This window comes from Geospiza fortis, unplaced genomic scaffold, assembly GCF_000277835.1.
Source record: "Geospiza fortis unplaced genomic scaffold, GeoFor_1.0 scaffold10, whole genome shotgun sequence".
Taxonomy (NCBI): Eukaryota; Metazoa; Chordata; class Aves; order Passeriformes; family Thraupidae; genus Geospiza; species Geospiza fortis.
Genome location: NW_005054326.1, coordinates 4,863,447 through 4,884,453, shown reverse-complemented (window position 1 = coordinate 4,884,453; position 21,007 = coordinate 4,863,447). Strand labels below are relative to the sequence as shown.

General features: G+C 39.5%; 1 protein-coding gene across 8 annotated transcripts in view; it reads left to right on the top strand.

Annotated features, from left to right (window-relative positions):
* MYBPC1 (myosin binding protein C1) overlaps positions 1-21,007 on the top strand; it is a 71,412-nt gene that overhangs the window by 3,876 nt on the left and 46,529 nt on the right. For all 8 annotated transcript variants that reach the window (XM_031057028.1, XM_031057034.1, XM_031057035.1 and 5 more), the window contains exons 2-3: positions 16,494-16,526; positions 19,440-19,481. In XM_031057028.1, coding sequence (XP_030912888.1) covers positions 16,494-16,526; positions 19,440-19,481 — 75 coding nt within the window. The remainder of the gene's footprint in view (positions 1-16,493; positions 16,527-19,439; positions 19,482-21,007) is intronic.

Below are 21,007 nucleotides of genomic sequence, written 5' to 3'. Positions count from 1 at the left end.
TTTGGAGATATGGCAACACTGCTCTCCATGAAGACACCCAGCAGAAACAACATTTACTTCTATTTGCTTTTAAACATAATTTTTTTTTTATTGTGAGATTTTTTTTTTCTATCATTATATTTGCACTATATTTGCAACATTCTAAATAACACAACTGTCTGGTGTGTCAAGATAACAGTCACTGTCAAACAAGTCACTTAGTCATATAAAGCATATAAGTACATATGTAAAGCAGCATTCCAGTGAGAAAATAATCTAAGCATGAAGGTTAAGAGGTAATTAAAGTCAGATTTCTTTTGATATCATATTTTCAAGGCTAGACAATTTTTTAATAGGCGAAAAAGAAGGTGAATGGGAATTCTGCTTCATTATACAGATTTTGCTTCTGTCAAAATTTAAACTGCTGATGGAAATGTTTCCTGAAAATTCAAGATCCCAGCATGTGAACATTTTTCAACACAGTTTGGTGCTTTCCATGCAGAAGACTGGACCTGTATAACCAATTTATATGGCACAACATGGGTAGTGCAGCTGCTCTCTCCTCGCTGCATGGTGATGCAAAACAAAAGCACATAGACGTCCATCTTCTGCCATCATCATGGCCCCTCTGCAGCACTGACTGTAGGCTGCATTCCCATTATTTTTAACTTCCTTCATTCTCAGTCTCAGAGCCAAACCACACGCAAAGTCAGGCCCCTGTGTATCATTTACAAAGCTCCATATTCAAATCGCAGGTAAATGAGTTTTGGTGGATGACGAAAGAGTGAAACCCTAACCCCTTATCTTATTTTCCCTCTCAATTCTTCAGAAAGTTTCTCTTCATCACCTCCAGCTAATAAATTTTAAGCCCTCCACAAATGGAAAGCAAACTCACGCCCCAGTGCTGTAATCAGATCCCTGAGGGTGGGCTGTGCTCTCGCCCAGCGCCCCACGGAGCAGCTCCTCCTGCACAGACTGTGTGGAACACTGGGAGATGACTTGTTCTTAGATTGCCTTGTCCCTCCTATTGCTAACTCCTGACTGTGGCTCCCACGCTTCCTTCTGAGATACCAGAGCATCTCAGGTTTATGCTTTGACCTTCCCCCTCCATCGCTGCTAAGTTTCAATCAAATTAATTTGACTGAAAATTCACCATGCTTTATCTTTGGGCTGTTATGTTTTGGTTTATTATGGTGTAAATTGAACACACTACACTAGCTTTTGTTTCAATACAATGCATTAACTTCAATACTGCTGAAGGAGGATTATGCAAGATTGATCTGGCTTGCTTGCTGTTGTTCGTATTTGAGTTGAAAAGCTTGTCCACCCCGTGTGAAAAACAGTGCATCTGTGCACAAGAAAAAAATATTTAATATTGTCACACTAAAATGAAAAGCTCGCTGAGTTTAGGAGGAAAGCAGGGAACAGCATTTCAGCGGATAAGAGAGCGCTTTGTACTTGGCAAAACTGAATTTAGCAAACACTGTCTTTGTGCCTCCCTATACTGCACCTGTTGGGAAGATAAATAAAGGCCTACCCAGTTCTTTCCCCTCATACCTCCTAAATATATCACTTTAAGAGAGCTCTAAAAAAACCAACATGCTACAGTACTCCTCTGTTCCATGAAAAACTGAATGAGCTTTTTCATATTAATTTCAGGGGACAACCAAACAAGGTGGTTGCATAACCAAACAATAGCAGAGAGATCTGGGGGGACTTCAGCTGTGAAAGTATTTGTAGCTACCTAACACATCAACAGTCCATGGAAAATAAGTCATGGAATGTATTTCATGTTTCCTCAGGGGACATCCAGAGTGTTCCTTAAAGGGGACGAGCAAATCAAGTTTGAAAATAAATTGCCTGGGGCAATTTCCCTCGGGACGGGGATGAATACTAAACTCATCATTTATGGGGATGCAGAGGTTCCAGTAAATTAGAGGTCCTAATTTAATAATTGTTTTAGAATGAAAAAGGGGAAAAAAAATATTTTCTTATTCAGTCACTAAAGTGACTGACTTTGTCTTGAATGTAAAAATGTAAAATGTCTATAAAATGATGGACAAGACAAGTGAATAGGATTGTTAACTTCAGTTGTAATTAGTTTTCTCAGTCCACTGCAAACAGTTTTATCTCTTGAGCTGGAGGAACTGTGTGACTGAGAAACAGCCCCTTCTCGTCCCACCCAGCCCACTCTCTCTGCTCTCAGCCACACACAAAGTGCTATCTCTAAAGACTTCAAACAAAGGTTTCTCTTTTTCACTGCTGTTAGAGAATCAATAGTTGAAGCCATTTTTCCATCATTCCACCACTTTATGGCGCCGGGACATTTTGTTCCTTTGCTTGGACGAGCTGCCGGTGTTTACCGTGTTAGGGATGAGAGGAGTGGCCTGAGATGAATGTCCATGTTAGTCCATTGAGAATGTTGGTGACTTTGCAACCCTACAGAGATCCTAATGGCCTTTACACTGTCCCAGAAGATCTCTGGCCTAGGAACCAGATACCCAGCTGGAAGGATGTGCCAGTGAACTCGGTGTTCCTGCTCCCGGCGGAGTCAGCCGCTCATTAAAGTCAGAGCTGCCCAGTCTGCTGCTACTCAGCTGACCTGCCAGCAACTTTCTAAACATAGGTGCCCTAGTGCCACATAAGATGCCCTGAGATACACAGCACACCCATCTTGGGCTGGCAGATATGACCCAGGACCCGTGGGAGGCCTGCAACACCATGGAATAGCAGCTAGGAAATGGATGGCCACCCTACAGGATCCGAGTGGCCTTGGACACCTGTGTGTGTATGCAACTTGAGCCATAAGCAGCTGTTTAAAGGTGAATAAAAATCAAATTCCATTGATTGTAATGGCAGCTTGGACTCCCAGTTCCCATCATAGACATATTCATGTGCCTCCCTTTTCCTGAGCACCATAAGGATAAGAATGCAGGACTACTGTACAATTTGTTCAGTTGCTGTTTAAGGGTTTTCTGCAGTGGGTAGGTTTGTAAGAAGCCAAGGAGAGAGTTATGTTCCATTATTATTTGCACGTGATACTCAGATGCTCTTCCCCATAAATAAGGGAGAACATTAGGCTCAGATTACCTTGAGCAGAGAAGAGTGCACCCTTCTGTAGTCTATTATCTGCTTCATGCATTGATAAAAATAAAATAATGCCAATGAAAAAAGGTTCCAATGCCATTTTTTGTTATTTTTGAGAATCTGATGATTTTACTGGTTTTATTTTTATAAGAAGGCATCAATATATTTTATTTCATGGCTGAGTGTTTCGATCAACTCCGAATTAAATTGTTGCTCGCCTTTAATGAGAGGAAACAGAAAGCTGCACTCCTGTTCCAATCAATAGTAATTAATCTTCATCCTTTTTACACAAGCTTACTCTCATTTCCTCCAGCAGCTTCATGCTGTTAGATGAATGATTGGTTGCATCAGTGATATTTGTACCTATGGGCAAAAAAAAGCACTTTTTAAGTAAATAATACAGTGTTTCTGAATATTCTACAAAGTGTTCAACAAAACACATGTAGATTTAGGGAACTCCAAGAATTCCCATTTCTGGAATTTATTTTTTTGTTGTGGTCTTAGCTCCTAGAGCTCACTGAACTAGCAGATGTTCAGCCAAGATGAAGCAGCCTAGAGAGGACAGTGAATTAAAGTAAAAATCCAGTTCTGTGTCCAACAGGATGTGATGCCCTAGGAAGCCATTCTAGCAAGCATGTTTTGGTGAAAATATCTCTCAATCTCCACCACTTCCTGGGATGCTGAAGGGACAGAAAGTTACTCTGCATTCAAGAAGTCTGAAGATACATTTCTGCTTGGAAACCTCTCAGACCCTAAAATATGCAGCCTACACCAAAGGCAGTGTTTCTCTCTGACTTCCCTCATCCATTACGTGTACTGCTGGTATTGCTGTCAGCATCTTCTCAGGAGTCAGTGGGACCTAGACTAAGGTGATGGGGGATGCCTTACACCCACATGGCTTAGAACAGCCTCTTCTGAAGACCAACCACACCCTCAACCCTCTCTGCTGGTTGGCCAAGTGTCTTTATGTGTATTTTCAGTTTAAAATGACAAAATAATATGGTCTCTGCTGCACTTAGCTGTGGTGGTGATAGATGTCATAATACTGAGATATTGCATGCCCTGCTTTCTCTTAGTGCTAGGTGGAAGTTAATTCAGGACATCAGACCTCCTGGAGTAATGCTGAAGGGCTGCTGAACAGAAAGCCAAATATGACAAAGTCTCAGAAAAGTTCAAAAATTAAAAAAAAAAATCTACCATCCTAAAAAGTTGCTTCATGGAGTGAAGTTTACCACAGAATTGTTTGTTTCAGGAAAGGCTGTCACAAATATGATAACTTGTCAGTGTGTGTGGTTTTTTCTGCCAGAAGGTGGGAGCATGGTTGGGTAACTCACTTCAGAGTTTAGAGCCCCTCCACGTGCCCTCTCCATGGTCCCAAGAGTGCACAGACTGTGCAGCAACAAGGGAGTCCATCTTACAGCAATGACCAAGACAGTCACTGCTCTCCCTTTCCTGGAGATTAGGAAATAGTTCTTACATAATTTGCTCTCCCTGGCCCTGTTACTAATTGAAAATAGCATGTGATCTACTTCCTGGAGCAGTTGTCCTTATATGTGATGGCTCCAGCAAGTTATTTTGATCAAGTGATTATGGCAAAAAGTTCTGTTCTAATTTAATTCTCTGTAGGCTCAAATGGTGGTTTTAGGAAGCATTGAAAGCATTGTTCGGTAGTTGCATGATGCTTCCTGAGATGGATCTGTATTAAAATACATTCATCATGTCTTTGCAGGCCCAGAATAACTTCCTAATTTTGGTCATAGGTGCCAAGAGCAGGTTGCAGTCAACCATAGACAGAGATGAAGATTCCCTTTTCCTACAGACTTCTGTACAAATCTTAGCTCTGTGTATATAGACATTAACTGCAGACCCATTTACTCTATGTACTAAACTGACAGGATGGAACATGATGGGCAAAAGCAACTCACACAACAGCACAATTACTTTTTTTTCTCAAAGGGGAGTCATGCTTTGCTCAGCCAGCCTGCAAACCGGGTCCAAAAGCCAATTCCAGATTTTTCCTTCTCTCAAAGCCCCGAAGCTGTGACAAAATTAACTGAATACAACTGTAGGTAAAACTGAAAGGGACCCCAAATGAAAAGTTTATTGGCTCAGCTGGTGGGAGAGGTCTTACTCTTTGATACTCACCTACTGCAGTATGCTAGTGGACTAGAAAGAGCAGTAAAACGACTCCTGAACAGCTGTTGAATTCCAATTTCCAGGTATTTTTGTATTTATTTTATAGCTCTCTGCTAGATGCAATACAACACTCTGCCATAAGACCTTTCCTGTGGAAAAAAAAATGCACTAATTATGGTCCCTAGAACCAGTTCCAACAGCACTAGAAGGAAGAAAAACTTCCTCTAATCAGTCTGAGCTGATTGAGTGTGTGTGGTAGGACCTTTCACCATTTTCTGGACTGAAATGAAATATCTCAAACCATTTGCACACCTCGATGTGCACAGCATTGCATGTCCATCCTTTTTCAACTGTTTTCTTCATTTCCAGTGCCACTGAATCATTGTACCTTTAAAAACTACAGAAACCCTTACTGCTGGTGGTGGGGAGAATATCTGTGGCTTGAGATATCTAGGAACAACCACGTGAGAAATGCCATGCAGATGGAATAATTTATAGACTAATAGCTTCTGGGTCTCATGCTGTGATACTCATGTAGATAGAGATATACATACACACACTGTAGCACGTCTGGTATCTTGTGTTTTTATAAGAACATAGTATCTAGGTCAAAAACCTTATTTTAGACCCAAAGAAGAGTGTAATTCCAATGGAGACTGTGGCTGCCACTCCCCCACAGATGCAGACTTCAGTGAAGGCACAGAGGGTCAGATGCCTGATGACATTTTTTCCATGGCATTCCCTCCAGCCTTACTAATCTTTCATCTAAGCTTTCCTTAGCCCTATTTTTAAAGGGGAAATCTGACCTCTGTCCTGTGCCCCTTTTTCTTTGCCCTTGTTTTGTATTTCCATGTTTTGCAATGAAGTTTTCTCTCTTACCCAACAGCTTTTTTAGCTGGAGGGAAACCATATGCCATGAGCTGTGAGTGTAATTCACAGCAGCATCTTAAATGCATTTTGCTGTCAGGCTTTGTAAGAGCTTTCTCTCATACGTATCACTTACTGATTTACTGATGCAAACCCCCACAGCTTGTCTGCAAACATCCTGCTGTGTGCAAACATTCCCAAAAGGCAGAGCTATGTGTTTAGGCTTTTTTAAAGTGAAGGCACATAATTCTCACAGTTATCTCCACTGATGCAGGATGAGATTGAGAGGTAGAAAACATTGACAGTAGAAACACTGAGGGATGTTTGTCATTTCATATGTGAGCACCCACAAAGGGACATATATGATTTCATGTAGGTCTCCCAAATTTTCACTCACAGAAAGGGTCCTTTCTTTCCACATGTGCAAAATACTCCTTAAGGTTTCTCAGTAAAATCCTGTATCCCTGGAATCTGAGCAATAAATATTTACATACAAAAAAGCTTAGAAAAAGAGAGAACTATGTAAGTCAGTACATAAAAATCCCAATAAAGGAGTAAGTTTCTGAGTTTTAGGTTGATTTCTGACTCTTTTAGTCTTTACTAGCAGCAATACTGCAACTCTGATATAAGGTGTTCCTGTATTGCCAGTTTGGGCTTTAATTTTTAAAACAAACAAACAAAAAAACCCCTTAATTACAAACTTAATTACAAATCCACTTTGCTTGTATGTACTGGGACATTGAAACTCCCAAAAAGTAGTAGACACTAAATTTTGCAGTCCATAAGTTTGAGCTACCCCTAGCAAACTAAGAAGTGGATGCTACCACCCTCTTGAGCGAGGTGTTTTCCACAAGTGTGATGACTGAAAAGAAGCATTGGGTAGGTAGAAAATTCAGGGCAAAACCAGTAATGGATGATTAGTGATTAAGGACTTGGAACAGTCGCTGATCACGTAGGCGCCCGACAGCCCTGAGCCAGGGCTCCTGTTACACTCCCCTTCTGCAAGGCTCTGCCTCTGGAGGAGGCTGAGGGCTGCACTGCAGATGACAGGAGAGAGCTCTTATCTGAAGGAAGTCTGAGAAGACTCTTCCTTCTTGAAAAGATCACAGAGTATCAGATTATCTGTCACCCACTGTCAAATAGAGTTTAGCAAATGTTTTTCTTATTTGGTATTTGGATGCACTCGTGACATTGTTTAGACCCAGTTGCAGTGTATATGTCTCTGACAAAGACCTCACTACAAGCTCATAGACTCAGTCCTTGGCAAATCCCAACATGTGAGTGTCTGGTTTTGCCCTGAACGTCAAAGAAAAGTCTGTGAACAAAAATCATAGAATGGGAATACCAGCAGGATTCCATTTTAAATCGCTGAACTGTTTTAGTCTGAATTTCAGTGAAAATGAAACCCATCAGCATGTCCCAAGTGTTTCCTTGGAACTGACTGAAAGGAGATAGGTTGCATGAATTCATGCTGCCACAGATTTATGCTGATGTCATCACATCATTTTCCCTAAGGATCAATCTCCCTGTTTGGAATGATTTCCCACTGCCTGCACACAATCACACGGCTCTCAGGACTACTCTGGGAGCACTGAACAGCAGGAGACAGTCATTTGTGGAACCCACTACAATTATGCAGAGCATCAGGCCCATAATGTGATTTCCATAAAACAACACTGCAAATTATTTTCTTTATTCACAGTGAAATATTTCAGGAGAGCTCAGCAAAATAACTGTGTTGTGTTTTGTGTTGAGCAAGACTAAAGACATTTTTCCAAACTAGTAAAATGCTTCCTGAGCTGGTTGGGAAATTATCTGGCAATCTGAAAGGAAGTTCATTAGTGGTTAAGTACTCATCTCTTGAAATAAATGACCTTTCCACTTTATTGCTGACTTTTATCCTATAATTAGAAGTGCAACTGCCATTAAAAGTTTATTGTCAAATTTGAAGAATAGATTGCTTTCATTCCTAAGCACAAGTTCTGTGCTTTATGAAGTTTTTTTATCCAATAAACTTGTCTACTTTATTACCTTTTGACGTTTTCAGGAAGGATGTTAGCATTAGTCACTGTACTTCTATCTCTGGTATCACACTGTGGTGTCTCTTGCTTTCAATTTGCCCTTGGGAATGTATTGAGATAAACGAAAAATATTTGCTTCTAGAGAAAAATTATCAGGGAATTATTGCAAGGAAGGATAGGAAACTGAGTATTGTCATTCTTTTAAAGTGGGATCAGACTATTCTGATGTGTGGGTTAATTGATTTTGGTACATGTATATCAAAGATTATTTAGGTTTGGGTTATTTAAAGGAAGAATTTCCTGTGGCTGGAGTAGGAGTGGAAAGAAAGAAATCCGAACTACGCCGATCTCCTGCACTTTCTGTTTACTCAGTGCCGTTCCTGAGCAGGGAACCCACCTGGCTCGCTGTGCTGGGCTGTCCCCTGTCCCTGCAGATTCCCGAGGGCTGGATATCCCCTGGAACAGGCGCATCCCAGGCTTTTCCCAAGGCACGGATCCCATCGCCCCCTGCAGGGCCAGCACTGAGCCCGGCCTCAAGTGCAGGGGTGATAAACTATTCACAGACCTGAGAGAGGCTTTTAAGTACAAAAAGGCGGAGTAAATGTTCCCAGCTGGGCTGGAGAAGCGAGCGAGTGGCTCTGCAGAGCTCCCACCTGCAGCCCCTCCAGGAGTGTGTGCCTCTCTTCAGACTGGGAAGAGTTTCAGGGGCTCTCAGGTGTGGCACTGCAGGGATAAACCTGGAAGATGCACAAGTCCAGCTCACTGCCATTTCAGAACCGTGTTGTTGGTTTTACGATGTAAAAATAGGGCTGCTGCTTCTGTCCTTCAGACATAAGCACCCATCTCGTTGGCAATATTGGCACAGGCAGTTTTCTCCTTTCTGTTTCACCGGAGCCAGAACTGTGTGGTGCATCACGAGAAGCAGCAGTAAAGAATGGCTCAGGTGACTGAGAACAGGTAGGTGAGGAATGCAGAATTTCAGGAGTTGGGATTCATCTCACACTCACATTAAGTTGGTGGTACAGAAGCTGAGATCGTGCCATAATAGAGGAAAATTTGAAACTCTCTGTCGTTTGTAGGAAGAAGCTGATTTTGTGTGGGATTTCCACAATTTTCACTATGCACATTTTAGGAGGAAAATGCACACTAAGAACTTTTTTCAGCAATATTCAGTATTGCATATACCTCTTTGTATAACAAGTTTTCAAGTGACATTTCAAATGAGAATGTTTTTTTTTTTTTATTTCCAAACGCGGAAATAAAATTTAACACATCGGGATGTGGAATTAATGATAAATCAATGTCACCAGGAATAGCCTCAGGCTCTGCAAGTACAGGTGTGCTGACAAAGTTTTCTCATGAAAGTGTAGTAATGACTGTAAACTGAATATCTTCACATTGTTAAATACTGTAACACATTTCAGCAAAACCCTTTTGTCTGTCTGATAAGAGGTTAACAAGCAGAACATTATCTGTAAGATTTTGCATGCTAGATAGTATCACAAAATTTTAGTCTTGGAAGTCAAAAAAACCCACAAACTGAGATTTTTGGTTTGGTATGGTTTTAATGATGAAATAAATTAGAAAACTGTGATTGCAAAAACTCAGCAAAAAAAGATTTAGTCAAAAATTTCAGTGACATTTGGCACTCAAATTGTGGTCCACTGCTAGTCTGTGGATTGTGAGATACAAACCCAGATACTCATTTTTTCTGTTAGCTGCACAAGTGCTCAGGAACTAACTTTTATGGATTATTTTCTTTGATATAAAGTAAGAGAAGAAAGATATCACGGAAATAGAATGGAATTCAATTACTCCATCCTGGTGCCTTGTGGACTGAGTAGGCTAAAAATGAGTTTAAGAATGCGTGGGAACTTGATAACCAGACTATAGCCACTAAACTTCACCTATCCATCTTAAATGCTGTCAGTGCTTGGCAGCTTTCCAGATCCCTGTTACAGTGCACATGAAATTTTGAGTCTGAAAAAGAAGATACTTAGAAGACTATAGATATATAAACATATATTTTATTAAATTACTTTTGTTCAAGGTCATGGTTACAGTGTTCTTTAAAGATTAATTCCTGTGTGAAAGCATAAGAAATGAGTGCAAGTTTACATATGGTCAGGTTTGATCTAGCAGCATCATTTCAGAAAAGTGGAAACCACAAGGAAAACACTCAAAATAAGCAATGACTGTTTAATGTACTTTTATAACTATGAATGGCAGTGAAGGAAAAATCTGGACTCACCAATTGTACTGCAGCTCCTCATGTGGATCTGTAAGCTATTTATTTGGTGTCTAATCCATTCCACAGAATTCCCTATTACGAGACTTTTGTTCCAATTGTTCATTCAGTTTTTCAGCCCTCTAGTCAGGGAACATTCTTACACTTGGTATGTGATGGTTTGATTGGCTCTGGTGGCCCATAAAATCCTTTATAAAGGAAAGCATTTAGGTTAGTCCCGAAATGGGACTACTGTCAGTGAGTTTATATGCTGGGACTAGTTATTATCCTTGGGCTTGTTTGGGTTTTTTGAATTTTAATCATATACCAAACTAATTTTTTATGCAAACACTTTGTTAATTTTACTTCTTCAGTCCCTACCTAAATGTGCATCACTGAACTGTGACACTTTTAGCTGTTGGATTATAAAATAACTTCATCTTCACTGAACATGCTGATTTGTTCACTTTGTTACAATAAGAGGGAGTATTTAATGGAAGGTTGTTGTTTTCACCTTTAAACACTGTCACAAGTCAAAGCCCACAGTTTATTTTGTACAACCCATCACTAGAAATGGAAACAGAAACTAGAAATACATTATAAAAGTATCAGTTTGGCTCTATCACACTATTGGCCACAGTAATTGTCATTTAGCCAGCCAACCAAGCACCATCAAGACACCAGAGCTTATTTATTTCAGTCCTTTAGAACAAATCTGCTTTCAGGATTTAGGACCAATGTCTGTTTAGAGCTATTTCAATAGGTATATTTTAAAAATAACAATGTCCTTGGACATTCATAAAATAAGGTAATGATTTCAGCTGGTATTGTAGTTTCTTGCTTCTTCTCAGACTGGGAGTTGTCTGTGGAAGTTGCACACAAATCAGATTATTTCTCAGTGGAGAAAAGGCTCATGAGGCACCAGGCATACCCTGCGTGCATGACTGTGCACAGATTTTGCAGATTGATAAGCATTCCTCTCTTTTTTAAAATTTTAATTAGTAATAATTGTATTTATTCCAATTTAAGTCAAATTGAATCCACTTTTATTGATTATAAATGAATTTGAACCAAATCCTCTCTTTTCCAACTTGTTTTCTGGGGTCTGCTAACAGTACTGTCTCCCAATGAAATGGGAAACTTACCATGTTGAGTAAATTCCTGTCTCCCAAAAGTTGAGGCTGTGGCTTTTGCCCACATCATTGATGCCACTGTGATTTGGCCCAAGTGATCCACAAAAAATCGTCCAACCATTTTGAGCTGTTTCTCTTCTTTGGAGTACTGGGAACGTAAGGAATGAAAGGAATAAGCTTCACTACTTTTGTCTGCTGCTGATCTGACCATGAGGTGTGCCAAGCAACTGTTCCACATCCTTAGTCCTTCCCTGCCCACCTCTTCCAGTGGATCATCTACCTCAGGAGAAAGCCTGGTGGGACAAGGATGGTTCTTGTGTCCTACTGGGGCTGGGCAGAGGGGACAATCCTTACACACAACAACTGCACAGGGGCTGGGGTGAGCCCTGCTCTCTCCTCAAAACAGTATTTTGTCTATTTTTGTCTGACCAGCAGAGTCAGCACTTTAGGAATGCCTACATAACAGTTATATTGGTCTGATCCCTCAAGATTAATCCACCTACTAAAATCTGACACAAGCTGACAGTGACAAGTCTTTGTGACAAAAAGCATTAAGTGACCATCCTCATGTTGTTTGACATATGAGAGTCTCTAATATGTTGCTGTTGCAAAGACAGATATCATACCTGTGTCCATGATGATGCAGCCACAGTCCTGCTTTCCTTTCCAGGTAAATGGGGGATAAGTCCTCTGCTCAGACTGGGTGAGATCCTGAATCCCTTGGATATTCTTTGCTGGGTTGTAACTGATCTGTATAGAACTGCAGGGAGAAATTAGTGCAGGAGACTTTCCCCCTCCTTCCTGCGCATGTTCCAGCCCAATGACAGTGAAATGCTATCTTTAGGCTTTCTGCAAGCCCTGATTTAATGCTCAAGGTCATTTCCTTTACTTACTTAAGGTAAAAAAAAAAAACAAAAAAAAAAAACCACCAGAAAACGACCCACTACTCATTTTCCAAAATGACTGAAAGTTCTTAAGCCTACCCAAAACAAAGCTGGTCATGAGCACAGAGCTGAATGATGGACAGGGTTATCCAGCCAGACCTCATTCCCAGTATGCTTGCTGACAGGCTGTAGTTCTTGAACGCTCTGAGCTGCAGGTCTCCAGGATACTCTGCTTTCAGCACAGCAGTAGAGCAGGACCTGGAGGCTGTTTTAGAACCATCATCATGCCTCGTTATGATTGCATTCCGGTGCGAAAGGTAATATATGTGATGTCAGGGAGTTTCTATGTTTTGTGCTGCCAGAAAAGCCAGTGGAAGTGGGAATCCAGAGCCCTTGAGAACTGGCCACCACACACAAACTGGCATCCCTATGTCAGCTCCCTGCCAAAGCTTCTTCTGGCTGGGGCAGGTCAGATGCCAGTGCAACCAGACCTAAAATGGAATTGAAATTTTAAATAATGACAGCCTCAATTTAACATGGTTCTTAAGTATTTTCATAACTTTAGCACATCAATTAATATCATGGAACTTTAAGCTTAGTTATATATACACAGCAAGAGATTTTAAGTCTTATTTTATCTGAAAAACTGAACATGATAAATGTGGAAAAGAGATGGAAAGTTGTTGGTAATGGGTCAAGTTGCATCTCCTGCTGATTTTCAAGCGTGCGTGCGTATATAATTATAAATTACACATAAAAATGTCTTGACTTTAAGTACTTGTATCCTGTGTCAAACTGGATCCTGAATGCATCTCATGACATGGCTGAGGCATGAAAGCATTTCTGGAGATGTCATCTAAGTGACAGTTGTGCTTTCATTTTATTTTATTTGCTAACTACACTTAATACACTGTCTTTTCTGAGTGGCCATGTAGCGAGGACTGCTCAGTTCATTCCTGTTCTTGCTGTAGAATTACATCTGGCATTGGAATTACATAGAATTACATCAGGTGCATTACCATTTTCACAGCCAATGACTAACCCAAGGTCTGTGTTTAGCACAACACAACCCCCTGAAATACAACATTCTTGGTTCTCAAATAAAGAACTGCAAAGAAGCCACCTTTTGTTTCAGAAACTCTGAAGCAGAAGTTAACTTCATTTATTCTGTAGAGGGTACACTTGACATTATGGTGTCAATTCAGTGGTAACTGGACCCTCAACAGCCTCTTTCCCCTTTAGGTCAAGAGGCATCATTGCAACCCAGTGAAGTGCACTTCTCCAAAGGGATTGAGGATTGCATGCTGGAGGTTTCCTCCACCAGCAGCACCCTGACAATGCCTGGGCAGAGCACCATATTAGGCAACAGGCCGAGGGGAATGGCATGTGGGGACTCCAGGGAGCATGCCTCCTAGGGAAGGAGCACAACCATAAGCTGCTGGTTGAGAGTGCAGTGCCCTGTCCTGGCTGACAAGCCTGCTGCAGAGGTCAGCCAGAGAGGGCTATCATTCTTTGGGGAGGTGGAAACTACTCGGAGCTATTAATGGTTTTTTTCCTGGCTGTCCTCAGGAATGGAGCTGTACGCCAGGCATGACCATGAAAGGGGTTGCACATGGCCAAAAGATTATGTTGAAGTATCTCCCGTGTCTCTGCCACCCACAGTGCCTGGAACTTTCTCCTTTTCTTTTTAATTCCCGCGTTATACTTCAGGTCTCTCCTTTGAGCCTCAGTCTTAAGGCAAGAGTTCCTTCTTGCCTCAGTTTTCTTAGCAGTAACCTGAACAGCCTTGAATTATGGTTTAGGAAACAAACCTCTGACTTCTTGGCCAGGCTTCAGTCATTGTCCCATCACAGAATTGCAGAATAGTTGGGATTGGACAGGACTTTTGGAAACTGACATTTGGAGAAAGTGAAGTCCAAGCTCTCTGCTAGGAACAGGGTCTGACGGAGTAGGTTGCCTGTGAGAGTGCTCAGGTTTTGAATGCCTCCTTTTGTTGTCTGCATGCATGAGATGAGGTTTAGACTATAATAATAATAATAATATTTCAGGTCTGGTCTGGGCTGTTTGGCTAACATCTGTTCCTGGTGATGCAGGATTTGTAAGATGTGTGATTGCTGAGCAGCATTACAGTGTTGGTGAAGCCATGGAATACCTCTCAAAATGAAAGAAAAATTTCTCAAAAGGTCCCTCAAAAGTCTCATAAGCCTTTCACCTGAGAGTGGAAAGTGCTATATTTGTTGAGTTTTTAATTATAAGTTTGTAACTCTCACTGGTGAGCCAGGGAGGGTTTTCTAATCCAGTGTTCATAAGAATACTCCCTGTTTCTAGCTATTAAATTTCACAAGGAAAATTATACAATCAATAATTTTCTGCTATTACTTTTCCATGCAAGAAACATACCTCCATGCCACAAAGGTGTCTCAGCAGAATTTTTTACTCTTGGCAGAAACAGTGAGAAATATCATGGTAGCAAAGAAAATAGGTTCCCAGACATACTCTTTGTGGTACAACTTTCATGTTGAAATATGAAAAATTTTCATATTTTTCTTGGCCGCAAAACAAAACTTAGTATGTCAGTAATTAGACGTGAAAAAATGAATTGCTGTAAATCTATGTAAAGATATTTCATTATTTTCACACTCTGTGTCTTGGTCTTTAATATACTTCCTTCCACTCTGCCTGGTGGGTGCTGTGATCAGAATATACAACACCAGTTCCTTGCTTGTAGCAAGGGATTCTCTTTGGAACCTCAACAAGGATTTGCTGTTGTATCTGTGTATGTTCCTAAACCCTATCAAATTCACACACTCAGCTTAAAATTATATTTGCACTAAAACTATTCCTCCCTTTTAAACACTATATAAGAATGAGAATTGTGTTTTAATTATATTTAGAACTGAGTGTAAAGGAAGAGCCTTTCCAGCATTTCTATGTGACGGAAATTGAAATTTTTTTCCTGAATCTGACCTGAGGTGGGGCACCAAGGGTTAATGTCCACAACATGGCAAAAGTTAGTAAGAGCCATCTGCTCTTACAGGTCAAGGTTTTTACTTTTTAAATCTTTGCTTTTTATAAATAGTTAAACTGTAAGTCTATGATAGTGCCAAAAATATTGCTGGTTTCAACCTGTCAAGACTCCTAAAGCTTTTAAATGTTGAAAATGAGCTTCCTTGTCTGTTATTTTAGCTAGTCAATTTGTTCTTATGTTTTTAGATGGGAGAGCATGCAATCCCAAAAGGATAGCATTTAAATAGGATAAAAAGTCTGGCTTGTGTATCACACATTAGAAACGGGAGCAATTTACATTAAAAAATCATCACTGAAAGAAAGAAAACAAGAAAAACCAAACATACTGCAGGTTCCACTCAGAGCAGCTAAATTGTGGTGTTTTGGGTTTTTTTTTTCTTTCTTTCTTTCTGCTTGCACTAAACATTGAACTCTAGATCTAATGATGTGGTTGAAAATGAGATTAAGGTCTCTGGATTCACTCTTCATAATCCCCCTAAGTTAATGGATCCATCACACTTCAAAGTTAAAATAATATCTGATATTATTTCAGTTGGTGGAAATTTTGCTCAATTTTGCATGAGTGAGAGATCTTATCACTCTCTAAAACTACCTGAAAGGAAGCTGCGGACAAGTAGAGCTCAGTCTCTTCTCCCAAGTAACAAGTGATAGCACAAGAGGAGATGGCCTCTATTTGTGCCAGGGGAGGTTGAGATGGGATATTAGGAAAAATTTCATAACTGGAAGGGTTGTTGAGCACTGGAACAGGCTGCCTAGAGAACTGCACTCAGCATCCCTGCAGGAATTTAAAAAATGTGTAGATGTGGTTTTGGGGATGTGGTTTAGTGGTGACTTGGCAGCGCTGGGTTAGTGGTTGGGCTCGATGTTAAAGACCTTCTCCAACCCAAATGATTCTGTATTTCCATTAATATTATCTATTTCCACACTAAACAATTTCACTGAATTCTCTTTGCCTAACAAGAGCTTTAGATCTCTGACCTTGTCACTCTGAAGTTGTCACATGCTGCGTGCGTGAAAGCAGAGTAATTTCACAACTGCATTTAAATATTAAATAACTCAAAGTCAACAAACATATACGAAATACTTGCTTGTATTTGAAGCTCAACATCTGTGTTCTTTCCTTATTTTTCAGAAACTGAAAATGAAAGTGCACCGCCACCTCCAGGTTAGTGTAAAAAATGCTGATTTGAGCTGCAGCACTAACAACAGTTGCATGAGACTGGTTGGTGTGCATTGTCTCTTTAAAAATAAGAGGACAGTAAGAAAAGTAAAAAAGCCTGCCCAAGTAAGACACCCTCAGGCTTCACTTTGCCTGAATAATGATTTTTCAAACTCAATTTTTGCTTGTGAGTGACTAGTTGTTTGCTTAATATTACGCATGTCCTTCAGAATAAAGGTAAATCATGTCTGCTTAAATTATCTGGTTAAATTATGCTGTCCTCTCTGATGCTGGGCAGCATCTAATTACCAAAATACTCCCTTTCATTTTGCCTCAAAAGTACACTGTGAGTAAAGTTGACAGAACCAAGCATGGGATTCATTTCAGCCCTTACTTTTACCCCTTTGAAAATTATGGATCATGTCTGTAGTTCAGCAGCTCCACCTCTGACCAGTGGAGCACATCCTGGGTCATGCATGCTCATCAGTGGCCATTTCCCAGGTATCCTACCTAAAATGCCACTAGATATCCACGTGCAGGAAATGGCCCTGAGGAGTCTGATTTACTGTCTAGAATGGAGTGGCTGAGCTCCAGGAAGCCAAAGTTAGGCGAGGAGAAACTCACTCATAGGGATGAGGGCTTCAGGTGAAGCTGCAACTTTGCAAAGCACAAGAGTTCTCTTTAGTGGAGCTGGAAAGGCAGGCAAGCCTTTGCCTTGTGCCATTGAGTAACTTCAGTTATTTTTTTCAGATAATGTAGATATGTAATGTAGATACATATATATATATAGAAATCTATATAGATAGATATAAAATGTTGATATATAATACATATATATATATATCTTCAATATGCATGTCCAATGTAACCATTTGGTGAGTCTTATTCTCTGTATAGCAACCTAAGCAGCAATTCCAAACAGAACAAATACCCTACAAGTGTTAAATCTGCCTTTACTCACTGTCTTGATAACTGGCATTTTACAAGCCTGATTGAAGATGTCTTTGTTTCAACAATACACACTTTGATTAAAAAATGACAAAGGTATCATTTGCCACAAGGAGTTTCATGGTTAAATTATCCACATATTATTTTTATGTGATGAACTCTTTCATATTGCATATATTTGTAAGGAAAGTTAATTGGTTTTTAATTAATGATATTTTAACTCAACCATAAAATTTGTACAGTTAATATTAAACTAATTAATTTCAGCCTTAGGGTCTTACCTGATATACTTTGTACTTGAATTCATGTTTTTAATCAATCTTAACTTTCAAGTAGAACTGAAATGAGAAACAGATTTTTATATACAGAAAGGAATAGCATCTTTGAAGCGTTACATTAAAAATATATATTAACATTTTCCAAAAATTACCATCTTCCTTTCTATTTAAAAGCACAGGATTAAATACAAAATTACTTCTATAACCTCCTTTCTTTTCTCCTTACCTGCTTTTCTTCTGAAAAAATAAGTAGGGTGTCATTAGGCCTTTATGTTAGGCACAGACCAAACTGGGATATTTCTAAGCTGGACATGTCAGTCACTTCTGGCTCAAGATGCTGTCATCTTGGATTATCAATTGCTAATAACAAAGAGGGAAGTTGGTTTCAAGATTGTAAATTTTATAACTTACAAATAGTTTATTGGACATAACCAAGCATCTTGAACTGCACCAGGAATTTTTAGGAAGTCGTTGTGAGAGCTCTTTCCAGATCTCAATGTCAAGCCACAAGTGTGGAGCACTTTGACTGATGAAGTTTTCAAATAATATGTAGACATGCTGTCATCTGCCAGGATCACTGAAATCTCCTGATCCCTGTTCCTACTGGGAAAAGAAAGTGTTACTGTAGCAAAAGTCCCATTAAAGAACATCTGGCCAAGATGGACTACCTGACAACTGGAGCTTGGGAATTTAGGGAATCCAGACAGAAGCATCCATGAGTCTGTCACATTACCAGAATGTGGCATTTCCTTTTAAGTTTCAGCTTTAATTTTCATAGTTACTGTGGCTGCACACATGTGAACAAGAAATCAGCATAATCAGGGTGTCAACTGGCTCTTGCAGATGTTTTCTCCATGGAACAAAAATTATCTTAATTCCATCCTGGCAATGTTAAGATCACCCAAAGCCATGTTCTGTCAGGCAGCTGGCAGGTAAGTTTGCCACAGAAAGCCATTGCTTACAGACAATAGGATATTGAGTGTTTATACCTTGAAGTCAGCACATGATTTCACAAGATTCTAGATTGAATGAAGTAGGAAACCAAAACAAATAGGAGGAATCCTATCAAATCCTGAAATAGAGAATGTGTGGAATTTTTTGTTTTGTTTAAAGCACAGTCCAAGTTTTCTCACACAGACGAGGTTTAAAATAATTCACATTCACCTGCTTGGAGTAGAGGACAGGCTGGCAGTTCTGATCAAGAAAACAATACAAGTAGCATCAGCAAGACTATGTTGATAATGATTAAGATGATGATAAAGAATTAAAGAATATCCTCAATACACTGTCTCTGTACTTTTCTTAAGGATCAACTGAATGGCAGTAACTCATGTCTGATCCAGTTTCTTTCCAATTAACAATGATATGTAACTCATTTGAGAAGCTTTTGCAAATTAGCCCAAGAACAAGAGACTAACAACTGCTGCTTCTAAAAAACCCAGCTTTTTTTTTTTCCACTGGGTCCAGGAATATCAATCTTAAATGACTTGTTCAAAACACAGAAATTGCATTGATATGCACAGGTTGTAAAATGTTGTATGGAATTGCAACTGTATATTACATATACACATGTATCAATCATTCTTTAATGTTGTTTTTCCAATACTAGCAGAACCTGCATTTTTAAATGCTGTGTAAGTCTTTCTTTTTACTTTAAGATCCTCTCAAAACTATACTTGTACTTCCTACACAGAACAAAAAGCACCACAGGAGGGTGGAAATGAAAAGGGTAAAGGTAAGTCTGAAACCATACTTTAAAAATGGGCAGTAAAGAAAACTAAATGCTGTTTTGATGCTGGATTGTTTGAGCTTTAATTCAGAATTTTGGTGCTAACTTTCAGAAGTGTGATATGAGGCTTCCTTGATCCTTTTTCTGCATGACTTAGCCAGCCCAAGGAAATTATGATACTCATGAATATCTTCAAAAACCCTGCAAACCAGACTGATGCTTTAGCAACAGTATTTATATTGATTAATCTTCAATTTATATTGATTAATCTTCAATTAATGGACCAAATTATAAGTGATTTGCATGAGCAGAAAGCTGAGTTTAAATGAGCCTGGCTGTTGCCCCTGACCAAGCTTGCTAAAACTCAGATACTGTGCACATAGGTTGCTTTTAAATAAAGTGGGCAATGTCCTACTGTCATTCTAAGCTGTTTCTGTTCTACCACAGAAACTTGATATTATACCTTTCAGAAAGCCCCATAGATGATTTTTTTCATCTGAAATTTAAAAAATCACACATTTATCTTTGAGTCTTCATTGGGAGCCCAGCAGATGAGCTCTTTACAGGTTCTGAAAAGTGTGTTTGAGGTGCCTGCTGTGAACAAACAGATAACTGTTCCACCAGCAGTGTGTGCAACAATCAGCTCCAATTTTAACACATATTTTTGCGCTGCTGAGATTAGATTCTAGCTCTGTTGTCAATTCTTCTGGTTAGGAGGATACATTTTGAGGGAAGTGGGCCAAATCCTCTGCTTTTTGTAGGAGCCCTGCCAAAATAGAAATCAAACATCCCATCAGGTTATTTTGAAAAGAATAATCTCTTTTTTTTAAACCTAATTCTGATCAAAGGCTAAAGCAGACCAAGATATGCTTACAACTGATGCAATGCTTGCTTTTCATCTGGCATGGTTATGCTTCTTCATGGCAAATCAAGAAATGGCTTGCTTGAAAATGTATTCTGGCTTTTGCTGTCTTCCAAACAAAATCCTCCCTTTTAGACAGACTGGATGTATGCTGGATACTTGCAGATTTATTTGGCAAAGGCATGCATGGCTATTTTCCTCAGCAGAGTCAAAATATAAACATTAGGAATGTGTGATTCAAGTACCCTTTTGAAAATACGAATGCTGAACCAGGCTTCAGTGCATGCTATTTTGCCAGTTATCCTTGCATTGAGCAATTATTTTGACACACAAAATTTTGTGTGAGTAATCAAATCTGTCAACTTGGTAATGGAAATGCAATTCAGAAATAATTTGCATGCCTAATGATAGGAAAAAAGGATGAAATTCTTGCCTCAAGCTATTCCAACAGTTAGTTCTGCTTGCTTTAATTTGGATATGAGAAAAATGTTTGTTCCCAAACTGAACATGAATGGTGATTTCCTCACTGCTTACAAGCCTACATTTCACTGAATAAAAATGAAAACATGGTAGGTAACTTATCCAAAACTTCTATTATCTTCTTATACATTATTATGTTTCTGTTTTGAATTTAGTGAAGGAGACAAGTATTTTCTAGGAGGAAAAAATG